We start from the raw sequence: 15,148 nt of genomic DNA, 5'->3' as shown, positions 1-15,148 counted from the left end.
GCCTTGGTGAAACTTTCACACCATCTTTTGGGAGATTGTTTCAGCCCATACAATAATTTTGTTAGTTTACACACTAATTGATTATTTGTGTTGCTTTTTAATCTTTAGAGGTATCTTCATATAAACTGCATTATGAAGATCCTCATTAAGAAATCAATTTTTAATGCCTAGCTCTTGTAGTGACTAGCCTTGGTTGACATCCAAAGAGAGTAACACTCTTATTATGTTGAGTTCTGCCACTAGAGCAAATGTCTCCTGGTATTTGATCTCATAAGGCTAAGTGAACCCTTTTGCTACAAGTATAGCATTGAACATTTTTATCTACCATCTGCTTTATATATAACAATAAACACCAATTTTTACCATACAGTTCTTTTCCTATGTGATAGAGTTATGATTCAGATATCATTCTTTTCAAAGGCAAGAATCTCTTCTTCCCCAACCTCTTTTTCAAGCAAGAATAGATAAGGTTTCTTGGATTGAATTTGGGGGCTGCGTATTATTCAACTTTTGAATAAAAGATTTGTAAGAGGATGATATTTTTCATGTCACAAATTCTTTAATCGGTTGTTTTGTGCATTCTTGTGCACCTTCTTCCTCTTAATGTTCATGATGTGTTGACCCAACCTTTGTGTGAACGCATGGGGTATGTGGAGTTGGTTCCAGTGATTTATATTTCTAATTTTGCATATTGCCTCTTACATGTTCATTGAGTTTTTTTTCTTTTTGGTGTCAACATGGAGTTCTTGGTTCTTGGTGGGAGCTATGAGAGGATTTAGTGGAGTAATAGATTTGTTTTTTATGTTGATTTGTGATAGTGGATGATAGTGGGTTCATCAGAGATATAAAGGAGGTGAGCTTGAGGTTCCTGAGTGGTGACACAAATATGATATTCTCTCGAACTTTCCCCATGAATGTTAGATTTGGGGTAATATGGTTGGTTTTCAAAGAATTCGACATCCATGAAGTTTTAAATTCTTTGTGTTTTTGAAGAGTAGCATTTATATCATTTTTATTTGAAGTTTAGCCCACAAAAATCAATTTGATTGACCTAGGATCAAGTTTGGTCTGATTAAATTGATGTAGATCAACAAAGCAATGCAACCAAATTTTTTTGGTGGTGGGTTAAAGGTGAATGATTGAATATGTTGGCAGGATTTTATAAGGGTGTTGAGAGGTTTGGTAAAATTTAGGGCTCTGTTAGGCATGCGATTTATGAGATTGGTGGATGTGAGAATTGTATCCCCCTAGATGTGTTTGTGTATATTGTTAGTGAATGAAATTGACCAGGTCACTTCAAAGAGATGTTTGTTTTTTTTTCTCACCACCCCATTTTGTTAGGGTATGACAACACAAAAGATTATCTGAATTATGCCATTTTTGGATAGATAAAGGGCGAAGAGTGGAGTTGTAGTAGTTTTTTGCATTATCGACTTTGAGAATTTTAATTTTAGTCTAAAATTGGGTGAGGATAATGTTGTGGAAGGTTTTAAATATGTTGATAGTTTAAAATTTTTCTTTCATAAGAAAGGTCCAAGTGGTTCTGGTGTGGTCATTAATGAAGATGACAAACGAGCCAGTCTCATTTGTATTTTTTTTATTTTTGAGGGTCCCCAAATATCGCTACGTACCATGGAGAAGTGATGTGCTGGTTTGTTTTAGGCTTGGGTACACTTCTCAAGTATGTTTAACAATTTGCAAGTTTCACACTAATAAGAGCTAAACTTTTTATTGATAAATAAATGGTAATATAATTTTTCAATATAATAGAGGTTAGGATACCCTAGGGAAAAGATGTAATAATATAATTTGACTCTCATGAAAAACAAATTCTGATACAAGACTTGACTCAAATGATTGTAAATGATGGGATGATTCTTTTGAAATGGTAGTCCTAATGAACAGATACAGTCATGATACATGTCAGCGCTTTCAATCACCTTTCCTGAATCCATCTCATGAAATTCACACATATTAGGATAAAATTTAGTAATGCAATTCATGTCACAAGTAAGTTGACTGATAGATTGTAAATTGCATTGAAGTTTAGGAATATAAAACACAGATTGAAGAATAAGATCCTTTGTGAGTTTCACACTTTTTCTTCCATCTGCAGATGAGAGGGAGTCATTTGCGGTTCTAATTGCATCATGGTATTTGCAAGGATGAAATGATTGGAAAATAGTGATACTACCTTTCATGTGATTAAATAATCCAGAGTCCATAGTCCATGGTTGATTCTTTCTGTTGAGAGCTGTAAGAGCAGATGAAAGACTACCTTGATGTGCTAGATGACTAGTAGAAGACTCAGAATATTATCCCAAAAGTCTTTGGAAAGCTTCAAGTTGTTCATCACTGAATGAACTATTTTCATATGGCTTGTCTTCCTTTGATGTCCTATTTGTTTGATTTTTTCGTCACCTTTGAATTTATTGGGCTTCCAATCTGCATGTTTTTCTAAAGTTTTCCAACACCTTTCCTTTAGATGACCAAAGTTATTGCAATGTTTGCACCACGGTCATCCTCATTGATTTGTAGGCTTATGATGATTTATGGATGTATAAAGACGAGTTGTCAACATTTGATGTAATGAGATTACCCGCCATTATTAGTTTCTTCATGTTTTCTTCCCTTCATACTCCAACAAAGGCTTCACCAATTGAGGGAAGAGGTTTGGTTCCCATAATTCTTCTTCTGACTTCATCTAATTCTTTTGAGTCTTACAAGGAACTTGATGGTCTGCTTCTGTTCAACAATGATCTTGTAAAGAGTAGTCTTGTGAGCACCTTCATGTGTATGTTTCATACATATATAGTTGGAGCCAATATTTTGAGAGGATATTGAAATATTGAGTAACAATCAACTCACGCTGTCGCGGATCATGTAATCTAGCTTCAATGTCAAACAATTAAGAGACATTACCTGTCGCGGAATCTAGCTTCAATGTCAAACAATTAAGAGACATTATCAACACTTGAATAGGTTTCCCTTGAGGTATCCCAGAAGGATTTTCTTCGGTGAGATAATTATTTTTTTTTTCACAGATGTAAATGAATACAGTTTGAAACCATTGGAGAAATTTATTGTCATGTAGTTTGTAATTGATGATGCGGGAATAGAATTCATATGTCTCATAACCAAACGTGCTTGAACCGACACAGCCTTAGCACCAAACATCTCAGATTTAGATTCAGACGCAATTTCTGAAGAGAAATAAACAACTTTCATGTCGTATTTGGTAATGCAGACATTGAATTTTCACTAGAGAGAGAAACTGTCTATCGCCAACACAGGATTTTCACCGGAAATTATTTGTTGTCGACACAGGATTTCCTTCCACAGAGATGACTGTTAGGCCCAGTTGTGACACACAGGTCTTGGATTTCTACTTGTCGGGTGGAATTGATTTCTAGTTAAAGAGAGTCTCGGCTGCAGAAACAAAGGTAAGAAGAAGGACAATCATACGTTTTGCATGAATCTCAAGGAACTGCTTCTTGTGGGAGCCGCTACTTGCAAGAGCCGCTATTGCCGTTGCGGGAGCCACTGCTTGTGGAAATTTCGGCTTGTGCGAATTGAAGTGACGGAAGCAGTGCAACATTTGTGGAATTTTCTGCGTGAAAACAATGAGAGGCAGTAGAAGACAGGAAACCTAGCTGGTGGCTGCGATCCAACAGGGAGAGGGAGGGGAGTGCTTGCAGGCTAGTGGAAGGATTCCGACGTCTGAAGTGAGATCTAGGGTTTCTTCCCTAGCTCTACCAGGTAGAAATTAGAGGAAAAAACTTTCTTATCTTTTTATTAAGCAAATAACAAATATATATTTAACTTAAACTAACTCCCATAAAACTGGAAAGAAATTCAAATCATCGTGTTAAAAAGAAAAGAAATAAAAATACAATACTGGATAATAAAGGGAGAATAATTTCTCCCCCTCAAATGTGATAGCGGATCCTCGGTTTTCTAAACCGGATACGCATATCAACATACTATGTAGTCAATCCTAGGTTCCCTTATATTGAAATCTGGATTTGATCTTAGTAGTTAAGCCATGACCAGATACTATTAGTTTCCTTTGCGGTTTCTCGATGATGCTTATCTAGTTATTTGTTTCCTTGCATTTTATGTATTCAGACTGTAGCTACCTCAACCTCCAATGTGAGATCCGTTTTTTTGTTCTAATATTGTATAGGTGTTTCTCTATTGCCTTATTTGTTCCATAATGTAGTTACGTCTAGGGCTATCAAGAAAGTTCGTTATTCGTGAACAACTCCTGTTCGCTCACTAAAAACTCATGCTTGAAGCGTTCGTTGAGTAAAATAGTCAATATGAACAAATTTGTTTTCTTGATTTATAAACGAGTTGAACTTAAACACACCTGTCATTATTTTTGTCACTTTAATTTGAAATAATTGAAATTAAATAATTCAATAAATAATATTTATTTTTAATTATATATAATTTTTCTAATCAAATAAATCATAAATTTGTGATATAATTTTTTATTTTCCATATATTTTATTTGTTTTCTATTCTTTATTTAAAAATAAATAAAATTTAGCATTTTAAAAATAATTTGAGCCAAAATACATGCCGAACATGAGCTCCGCACAAATAAACTAATTTAAAATGAATCGAACCCTAATATACTATTTACGAACAATTTCAAATACTAACTAATTTTTAAAATTAAAATATTTTACAAAATCTAATGTTATGCTAAACTTATTTGCTAACTTAGGGATGAAAGTCTATTAATAAATATTGTTAAGTCTTATTATCTTCTACTTTGGTCATGTAAAGTTTTTTTTGTCTTTGGAATTTGGATGAGTGATGAATTTTGAATATAAAGTGTAAACGCCTAATTATGGGGATGTTCTCTACTTGCATTTGAATGAGGTTTGGATGTTCTTTTGATTGAATATTTCTTTTCCTTAATTTGTTCTAAGTTGTTTGCTTTTTATAATTCTTGATTTTGTTCAAATTTGATACAATTAGATTTAGCATATTGTATTAAAAATGATCTTAATTTATTAGAATTAAATGAAAATATGACACTTAATCGGAGGCAATGAAGAAAAAGGACTCATGTAGTCGATCCCACTTAGTGGGATAAAAGTTTGTTGTTGTTGTGTTGATACAATTAGATTTCATTTGTGATGGAAAAAACTACAATTGCTTGTTGATTTTGCATGGTCCTCATTTTTTTTTTTTTTTGGGGGACTTATTAAATTATCACTTTATCATTTGGGTTATGATTCTTGTAATATTTGGTTTGCATTTAAACACACACACACACACACACACACTCATGCAAGTTCCTTTAGGATTCACAGTGAAAGCCCGCTAATATGAAATACATACATACATACATACATAGATACATATATACATACATACATACATACATACATATATATTTATATATATGTATAATGTATATATTTAAATAAATATATAATGTATGTATGTATGTATATATGTATCTATGTATGTATGTATGTATATATTTCATATTAGCGGGCTTTCACTGTGAATCCTAAAGGAACTTGCATGAGAATGCATTGCACTATTATGGCTTCTTTAGGAAACCTTGGACTTAAACCATCTTGCATAAAATTGGTACGATTACATCATCTTATCAACTAAATAATCAACATATTAATCGTTTCATTAAAAAATTTAGTGAATGATGTAATTTAAATAGGATCGGGTGAGTTGTGGTTTTATATGAATAGAGCTGGACCATAATTAGATTCAAAATTATATCTCAACCTTCAATGAAAAGTATGATCTTAGAAAATTTGCTAAGTTGATTAATAATTTGGAAGATTTTTTTAATATAATTACTTACATTTGATTCCAAAAAGTTAAATTATTGAAATAAATTTGGTGGGATATGCTCAACTTTTTTAGTGCTATATTGCAAATGAAACAATATTAATATAGGTCGAGCATGAAATATTAACTTAAATAGCAATGTTTGGCTTTCATTAAGTATCAAAATCAATTACATAATTAATTCATGAATTATAAACTAAACAATTCTCGCACATTTAACTCTTCTTGTGGTCGCATGTGATTTGTTTCTAAACTATTTTATTTTCATTACTTGTTTCATTCAAGATTTTAGACGAGAATGTTCGAATGCTCTAAAATGTACAACAATAACAACAATAACAACGAAGCCTTAATCCCACTACGTGGGGTCGGCTACTTGAATCCTTTTTCTCCATTTCATCCTATTTAGTGTCATATTTCCATTTAGTTCTAGGATCATTTTTTATACAATAAGTCCAAGTCTTCCTAGGTTTACCTCTGTCTTTCTTAACATTGCGTCCTATTTGAATGCTCTTAACTGTAATTCAACAAATATTTTTTTGGGCATTTACGTACATACCACCTAATTCCTATGTATTTACATATCTAACACCAAAACTTTACTTTCTACATTTATACCACCCAAATTTCTCATATCACATTTTCATGCACAGGTAAGATATCACAAATGTAAGATAAAGTTTAGGTGTTAGATATGTAAATACACAGGAATTGAGTGGTAAGTATGTAAATCTTTCAGATTTTTTATGAGGATGTATTAGATGCAAAATGTTCTGTAGTTGCAATTTGAATGTATATCTGTTGTTGAAAATGAGTCCACACTTAATATTAGAGACCATCTGCATGAACAGTAGGACAAGGGGTAATATTTTTTTGAGGATCAATATTCTTTTTACATCAGGGAAAGGAAGCATTGGTATCTTACCCTCAATTATCCACTTCCATTTATCGATAAATTTGTAAGCATTGTTGACTATGAGGATGTATTAGATGCAAAATGTTCTCTAGTTACAATTTGAATCTATATTTGATGTCGTTGAAAATGAATCCACACTTATATTAGACACCATCTGTATGAACAGTAGGATAAAGGATAATATTTTTTTGAGGATCAATAATGTTTCCACATCAGGCAAAGGGAGCATTAATATCTTACCCTCAATTATCCACTTCCATTGACAAGTAAGTTTGTAAGCATTGTTGACCTCCATTGTTCCTTTATTTGAATTAGTCAAATCAAGTAGATATTTCAATGACAGAAGATCGACGAATGCGAGGTCGCATTAATTAGGCTTGACTCGATTAGACAATTTTTTCTTTGTAGATTAAAGCCATGCCTCATGAGAGGATTTTCATGGATTTGATGGATTTTACTTTTTTTTTTTTCTACAATTTCTTGCCAAAAATATTAAAATGGATTATGCAATAGTTCATATTTTACCAAATATATTGAAATATATAATGCAACGGTCGATAACTCCACTGTGGCTATCTGTTTTATTAGAACATATTTGAACTTTGCTTTTTATTTTTGATGGATCAAGTATATTTTATCAAACTTTGATACTTTAAAAAATGGCTTCACTTCGTTCATGAATATTTGTGTAGAGCTAATTGTTTAGGTTTCACTATGTTAATTGCCTGAAGAATGTCATGATAGAGCGTGGTAAAAGAAAGTATAAAATTTCGGGATTTTAGATGACTTTTCTAAAAAAGAAAGCTGCTGCACCAATTTGTCAGATCTTATTTTCCATTAACTGGTCTGGGTGGATTCTTGTTGTCTTTTACCAAATACTATTTTTAGATTTCACATTATGTTTATAATGATGGAAAAATTATCTTGACGCAAAATCAGTATTATAGTTTATTTCCATAATGTAAATGTTTAAAGCAAAGTTAGTATTATAGATTTAAATGGATTATTGTTATGAATGTTAGTAGCTGCTGAAAGGCGACTTCATTGTGACATGAAGATGTCGAACTTGACTAGAACAACAACAACAAGCTTTTGTCTCACTAAGTGGGGTCGACTGTGCTTGTCCTTTTTCTCCATTGTGTCCTATTGAGTGTTATATTTTCATTCAATTATTAAAATCATTTTTTTTTGTACAGCATGCTCAAGTCTTTTTAGGTCTACCTCTATCTTTTTTAACATAAGACGAGTCTAAAACATCTACTCTCCTAACTAGATCATCGGATGATCGAAGTTGAATGTGACCAAACCATCTAAAATGATTCTCTTTAATCTTGTATGGCCACTGGAGCAACACCAACCCTTTCACGGATACATTCTTTTTGCATTTTTTCTCTAACTGTCAAGCCACTCATGCACCTAAGCATTTTCATCTCAGCAACACAATATAGTTTTATGTTTGTCTTTTATAGGCCAACATTCTGCTCCATAAAGCATTGCAAGTCTGTCCACCTTCTTTTAAATTTTTTTTTTAAGTCTAAGCGGTAGTTTTCTATCAAATAATAGGCCCGACACATTCCTCCACTTTAACCTTCCAACATGAATTCTGCTAATACCATACCCTTCTATATCACCATCACTTAAAATGTTCACTCATTTTAATGATTTGATCACCTATTGTTACAACTCTCTGCCACTAAATCTGCTACTAAAATTACATTCCATTTAAAATTTACTCAACGAATGACTTTAGACTTTAATGTAGATCTCCATATTTCGAGTTTTGCTTGAACTCTTTTCTTAGTCTTATCCAAAAGAAGCATATCATCAGCGAAAGCATACACCAAGATACATTTCTCTATAAATGTCCATTAAGAGAATCCATAACTAAAGCAAAAAAGATATAGGCTTAAATCGATCCGTGGTGTAATCTTTGATGTAATCCAACTGAAGATGTAATCCAACTGAAATAGGAAAAAAAATATTTGGTCAATCCTCCTATTCGAGCACAAGTAACAGCTCTAGTATACATATCTTTAATGACTTGAGTACAAGTCATGCCAAAACCTTTCTTTTCTAAAACTCTCCAAAGAACTCTTGGAACATTATTGTAAGCTTTTTTAAATCAATAAAAATAATATGTTGATACTTCCTACTCTCTCTGTACTTCTCAATCAAACCTCTCAATAGATGTATAGCTTCCATAGTAGACTTGCTCGGCCTAAATTCAAACTTATTATGAGAAATTTTTGCATCACGTTTTAACCTATGCTCATTTTTTTTCCCATAATTTTAATGTATGACACATTAACTTAATTCATCTATAATTTGCACACTCTTGTGTATCCTCTTTATTCTTAAAAATGAGGACCAAATGAGGACCAAAATACCCAAAATACTCTTTCTCTATTATTTGAACTTCTTTTTAGTTTTTAAAATAATAGTAAAAAGTTTAGTAGGCCAAGAAAATTCCTTATCTCTTAAATGTTTCCACACTTCTATTAGGATACTATCAGGTTTTATTGATTTTCCACTTTTTTTTTTCTTTAAAGCCCCATCAACTATATTTGTACTAATGCGATTGTAAAAGTAAAAAAAAAATTATTATTATTAACAATATTAAGATCGCTAATGTCGATCGGATTTTTCGTATTTTCAATAATTTCATTGAAAAACTTATCAAAATATCTCATTCAGATGTGTTGAATATGTTTATCTAAAAAAAGTATTTTGATTTTCATTTTTAATACAATTGAATAAATCTTTACTTTTATTTTGGTTTTGTTTGGCTAGTTTTACATATATCTTTCACCCTTTTTAGTATTTAATATATTAGAAAGATTACTAAAAATAGAATTCTTAGTGTCACAAATTATTCTCTTAGACTCCATACGGGTCAACTTATATTTTCTCAGTTCTCTTAACTTTTACATTTAAACTAATTTTTTTAACAACAAATTCTTATATATATGTGTGTGTGTGTGTATTTGCATATTATTATTCCACCACCATTATTTTTATTTATAAAAACAATTCACTTTGATTCTCAAAGTATATCTTTTGTCACTTGTTTTATTATGTTTATTACTTTATCTCGCATAGAATTAGTTTCTTCATGAATATCCCAAATCTTAAATTATTTTAGATTACTCAAAAAAAAAATATTTATTTTTTAGGTGCCCTATTTAATTTTATGACATATTTCTATGTTTTTTTTTTATTATTTTGAACTCGTCATCTTAAAATTCAAAACTAATAATCAATGTTGAGTACTCAAATTTTTTACTTGGAAGAACCTTACAATCTTTACATTCTCGATGATCACTTTTTCTCATAAAAAATAATCAATTTGTGTTTTATTAGGTTCATTCTTTTAAGTAATTATATTTTTATTTCTTTTCTCAAATAAAATATTAACAACAACAAAATTATAAGCTAAAGCAAAATCTAGTATGATTCTACCTTTTCTAAGATTATTTTATCTTCTTCATTATGCACTCCAAAATCGTAGTCACCATAAGTATTTCTAAAATCTTCTACTACTTTACGAACAAGTTCATTTAAATATCTAGCAATAAAAATTCTTTCTTCAAGAGATATCATTTATATTGATTCTTCTAGATCATTCTAAACTTGAGGAGCATAGACACTTATATCATTAAAAAATTTAGTATCAACAACACTTTTTAGGGCTATAATTCTATCCCCACTTTTATTAATTCTTACAACATTATTTTTCGAACTCCTATTTATAATTACACCGACACCATTTCTAGTGTTGCTTCTATTGGAGTACCAAAGCTTAAAACTTCAGCTATCAATCTCTTAAGATATTTATCTTTCTATGAACTCTAAAATTTATTAATTATATTAATTTATTTGTGAGAGTGCCTAAATTCCAAAAACTTATCCTAATATTAGCTTCGTGGACCAACTTTTTTTGCTTGCATCTGTCCATAATATGGAAACACTTCCTTATTTAACACTACGCTTGGGTTCGGTGAAGCGACTCTTGCACATTTTTCACTGTATTCAAGTCATACAACACGTCATTTCTAAGAGATATTCTATCATTTACACAATGATTTAAAATATTAATGTCATGATTTTTTTGACAAAAAATTTACGCTGGTTGTGACTACTTAACGCAATCTTTCACTTTTGACATCTGGGATTTGAGACCTAACATTGGTAGTGTTAAGATGTCGAGTTTGACTAATAGATATAAAATATAAAGGCATGGTTACTAGCTATGTTGCATAGATATGAACATGGGGACGTGGACATGATGTGGTACAGACACGAAATACATTTATTATTAAAAAATATATGGTACAGACAAGCATTGAACGCACAATTATAATAATAATTGTTAAAATATGTATAAAAAATAAATAAACAAAATATTAAGTATAATTCGAAAGAGAAAATAATAAATTTAATAATTTTAATTTTAAAAAATTAAGACCACGTTTACATCTTTTTTATTTCCTATTTTAGTTGATATAATTTTTATTTATTTTTTTTTAATTTTTTAAAAAATAAAACAAACTGTATTTAAAAATAATCTAAACATGTAAAAGATATTTTGAGTATTTTATAATGCAACTACATCAATCAAGCATTTTTTAATTTAAATCAAAATATAAAAAATAAAATTAAAATAAAATATAATAAACAAAAATATAAGTGTTCACAAATGACCCATAAGATGTTATGATAATTTTTTAATTTATGACATATAAAAAATAAACATATATCATCTTATATCACATCAAGATTTATGTCCTCTTAATCAACTATTCATTAAAAGATATAAAAAATTAACCATTTTTTTGGCACCGTATTCTTATGTAAACATATCTAAAACCTAAATTTTGATGTTTATATTTATGCCACCCAAATCTTTCATATCACGTCTAACATGCCACTATTTTTAATTTTGAAAAAAGAAATATATCTTTTCATTTATATGTAAGATGATATATACATAAAAATTGAAATTTAGGTGTTAGATACGTAAATACATAAGATTTGAGTGTTATGTATGTATTTCTTTTTAAATTGTCTTAAAAATATTTTTCAGAAATTTTTAATTCAATTTAGAACTCGTGTGTCCGACACTTATTTTTTAAAAAATATTAATTAAATTAGGCACTTCTATTTTTGAGATGTGTCTGACGCTGCATGACTTGTTAATTAGGAATGTCTGTGCATCATATGTTGTGAGAATTTCATTCCTCTTCCACTATTAAAATTGAAGTGTGATTTTCTCAAATCATCGTCGGACCCTTGCACTATACGGTGCTATTTTTTTATATAGCACTTGATACATTGTTATTTATCAAATTAGCACCATCATCCATCCGTTTTTCAACTCACCCAAATGTCAAAATTCACAATGATAGCATAACCCATTTTTTTTTTCTTATCAAATTTCCACTTGTTAGTTCGTGGCATGCGTAAATATTTGGATTCAGTGGTTATAAAAAAAAACTTGGATGCTAGTTTTGTATATTTGAAGTTTTGAGTGTCAAGTTACCTCTTTATTTATATTGGTAGCTGATTGATGTGTTGAGCTATTACCAAACTTCTAGCGGTTTAGCAGAGTCAAGTTAGACTCCACTGCAGGCTTCCATAAACATCTAGATATTGGCATATGTTTGTTCTGTATTTGAAATTGATGAATTGATAGTTAATTTCAGCGGCAAATTTTTATTTAATTTCCATGATTTTTGTACTTCCATTCGTGTGTCGAAAAATGATTGATGTTGTCAATTGTCTTGGTAGCATCTCATAATGATCAAAAATGTTTGTAAGGTTAAAATTTCATCCTTATAAAATTCATATTTTTATGTTATGAGCTTTTATTTGTGTAATAATAAGCCAACTCCATCTTTGTTTGTTTAAAATTTCATCTTAATGAAATTCATACCTAAAACTTATTAAAATACACAGTTGTGTATGGGTTCATATGTTTTGATGTTTTACCAATTGCATTTTATCTAGAAAAGCATGCTATGAAGGCTAATGTAAATTTGGCCTATTATTAATTTGTTCCTATATTTCAGGAAGAGCTTGCTTCATAAGTGGAAAGGCTACTGGATAAAGTGCGAGTATACTGTTGTTTCAACTACAGAATGATAGAATGGTGGTATAAAGTACGTTCTCCAGGGGCTCATTTGGCTGCTTCAAGTTGAATAGTTGGATATAATTAGGGGAAATTTACATACTTAGCACACAATTCTTATGTATTCACATCTCATACCAAAATTTTCATGGGACTTTGATGCTTTAAACCTATGCATGAAAAAATATATTTGAATTTTAAAAAAATAGTAATAGTGATATTTTTGAAGTGATAGTAAGGTTTTCAGTGGTATGTGTGTAAATATGAAAGTTTAGGGGTTAGATATCTAAATACATAAGAATTGTGTGCTATTCATGTAAATGCCCCATGATTAAATACTGATATTGACTCTACAAACAAAATGAGATTTTTAATTTCATACTCAGTACTACAAGCAACTAAATGTGGCCTATGAATCTTCTGAGAGAGAGAGTTAAGTCAGTTCTGGATGACTTGTAGATACAGAGAGTGCTTATCCATTCATGTTTTTAGGATCTTACATCGAACCCTTCTGAATCACCTTTGGTTAGAGCCTTAATAACCATGGTTAGTGCTCCATTGCTATTGGTATGCCTTCTTTATTTTTTGTCTTTTGAAATTCTTGCTTTGTACAGCATAAAGACTTGATATAGAATGAATGATCAGTTGTGCTGCTGTTATGATCGTATGGCAAGGATTGAACAGTAAAAAATTTAGTGAAATTACAATTTCATCTCAAGTTCATTTCTATTATATTTCAAATTTGTTAAATTTGTATGAGTATTGTGTATAATTTGAATGTAATGTTGTCGCCGCATGTTATTGTTGATTGGTTTAATTAAGAAAAAATAAAAACAAAAATATTAAGATCTTATACTAGTTTTCTTTAATTTTAAATAAAAAAAAACAAGTTCTTATGATTATTTTTTAAAAAATAAATTTAATTATTTTAAATAGTTTATTTTAATTATAATATTTTTTTTCTTAATTAAATCGAAGGGCCCCTTAATTTCATTTTATTTTTGAGGTCGTTCCTAAAACATAAGGCCTCGTTCGAGCATCCTCCATTCCGTCACAGGATTGATTTCTCCGAGAATTGCTTACACCACAATGGCTCATATGCCGTTTTTGGATCGCAACATTTGACCTCCGTTCAAATGTATGAAAGGTCAAAAATAGCCTCAAATTTTCTTGCTTGCTTCCTCGCCTTCTGTCTCTCGCTATCGTCATTTTCCGGCAATCTCCGAGGAAGAAGATGATTATACTGTGGGTAAAGAGTTATGAGGAAGAAGATGATTATACAGTGGGTAAAGAGTTCCTTATCGTACTTATATTTTGAAGGAGTGCAAAAAGTCTTTATTATGATGATTAATTGTGTTATAAAGTTTAGCTAATTTTATATTCCAAACGTAAGTTGTCACAATGATGTTCACTTATTAAAATTTATATCCTTATATATTTGCTTGATTCAATGTGACCTTTTAATGAATCATGAGACAAATGTCCCCACAAAAAATTAAAAAATAAAATTAAAAAAAAGGTCCCACCGGGATTCGAACCCAGGTCGCCAGATTCAAAGTCTGGAGTGCTAACCACTACACCATGGAACCGGTTGTCATAAATTTAAATAAATGAACATATTTATAAATCAAAATCTTTTACATTATTAGTTTAGAAAATACATGTAAGAATATAAATATTTGTACAAAAAAATTGCATTATTTATTTATAAATTTGAATGAACTCTTAGTACTTCCCACTTTTATGTGTCTATTTACTTTCTACCAAAGTAATGGAAGCGGAATACTTTTAAATTTTTCGTTATTGTTTTAATTTATATTTTTCTAATCTTAATTTAAGTCCAATATTTTTAGTCTATCTTAATTCAACTTTAATAAAAATAATTTGACAATTTTTTTCTTTTGTTTAACTGTTGAAATAAATATTGATAGCTACGCGAGCTTTGAGCTATAGTTGGTCGTTTGGTGAGTTGTGATGACGTTCATAGGCCGTAGAGGTTAGAGTCGAGAGTTTCACGAGCAGTAGACCGCGTAGGTCGTAGTTGGTCAAATAGGTCATAGTGATGAGGTGTGATGACGTTCGTATGCTTCAGAGACCGAAGAAGGAAGCTACATGAGCAGTGAAATATGTAGGTTGTACTTGGTCGCCTTGGCCATAGTTGTGATATGTGATGATGTTCGTAAGTTGCAGAGGCCGAAGTTAGGAGTTGCACTAGCCATGGACCACTGTAGTTGTTCACATAGACTGTAGTGGTGAGCTGTGAAGATATA

The 15,148-nt window shown here is 30.7% G+C and overlaps 1 protein-coding gene and 1 non-coding gene across 3 annotated transcripts in view; one reads left to right on the top strand and one right to left on the bottom strand.

Moving 5' to 3' along the window:
• LOC110030542 overlaps window positions 1-13,062 on the top strand; it is a 39,418-nt gene extending 26,356 nt beyond the window's left edge. For both annotated transcript variants that reach the window (XM_020733291.1, XM_020733290.1), the window contains one exon: window positions 12,820-13,062. In XM_020733291.1, coding sequence (XP_020588950.1) covers window positions 12,820-12,892 — 73 coding nt within the window. In that variant the 3' untranslated portion in view covers window positions 12,893-13,062. The remainder of the gene's footprint in view (window positions 1-12,819) is intronic.
• A 1,333-nt stretch (window positions 13,063-14,395) lies between these two features.
• TRNAQ-UUG lies at window positions 14,396-14,467 on the bottom strand. Its single transcript has one exon. It is a non-coding gene; the product is annotated as a tRNA-Gln (tRNA).
• Between the last annotated feature and the right edge of the window lie 681 nt (window positions 14,468-15,148).

This window comes from Phalaenopsis equestris, unplaced genomic scaffold (assembly GCF_001263595.1).
Source record: "Phalaenopsis equestris unplaced genomic scaffold, ASM126359v1 Scaffold000735, whole genome shotgun sequence".
Classification (NCBI taxonomy): domain Eukaryota; kingdom Viridiplantae; phylum Streptophyta; class Magnoliopsida; order Asparagales; family Orchidaceae; genus Phalaenopsis; species Phalaenopsis equestris.
This window is presented reverse-complemented; position numbering and strand designations above follow the sequence as displayed.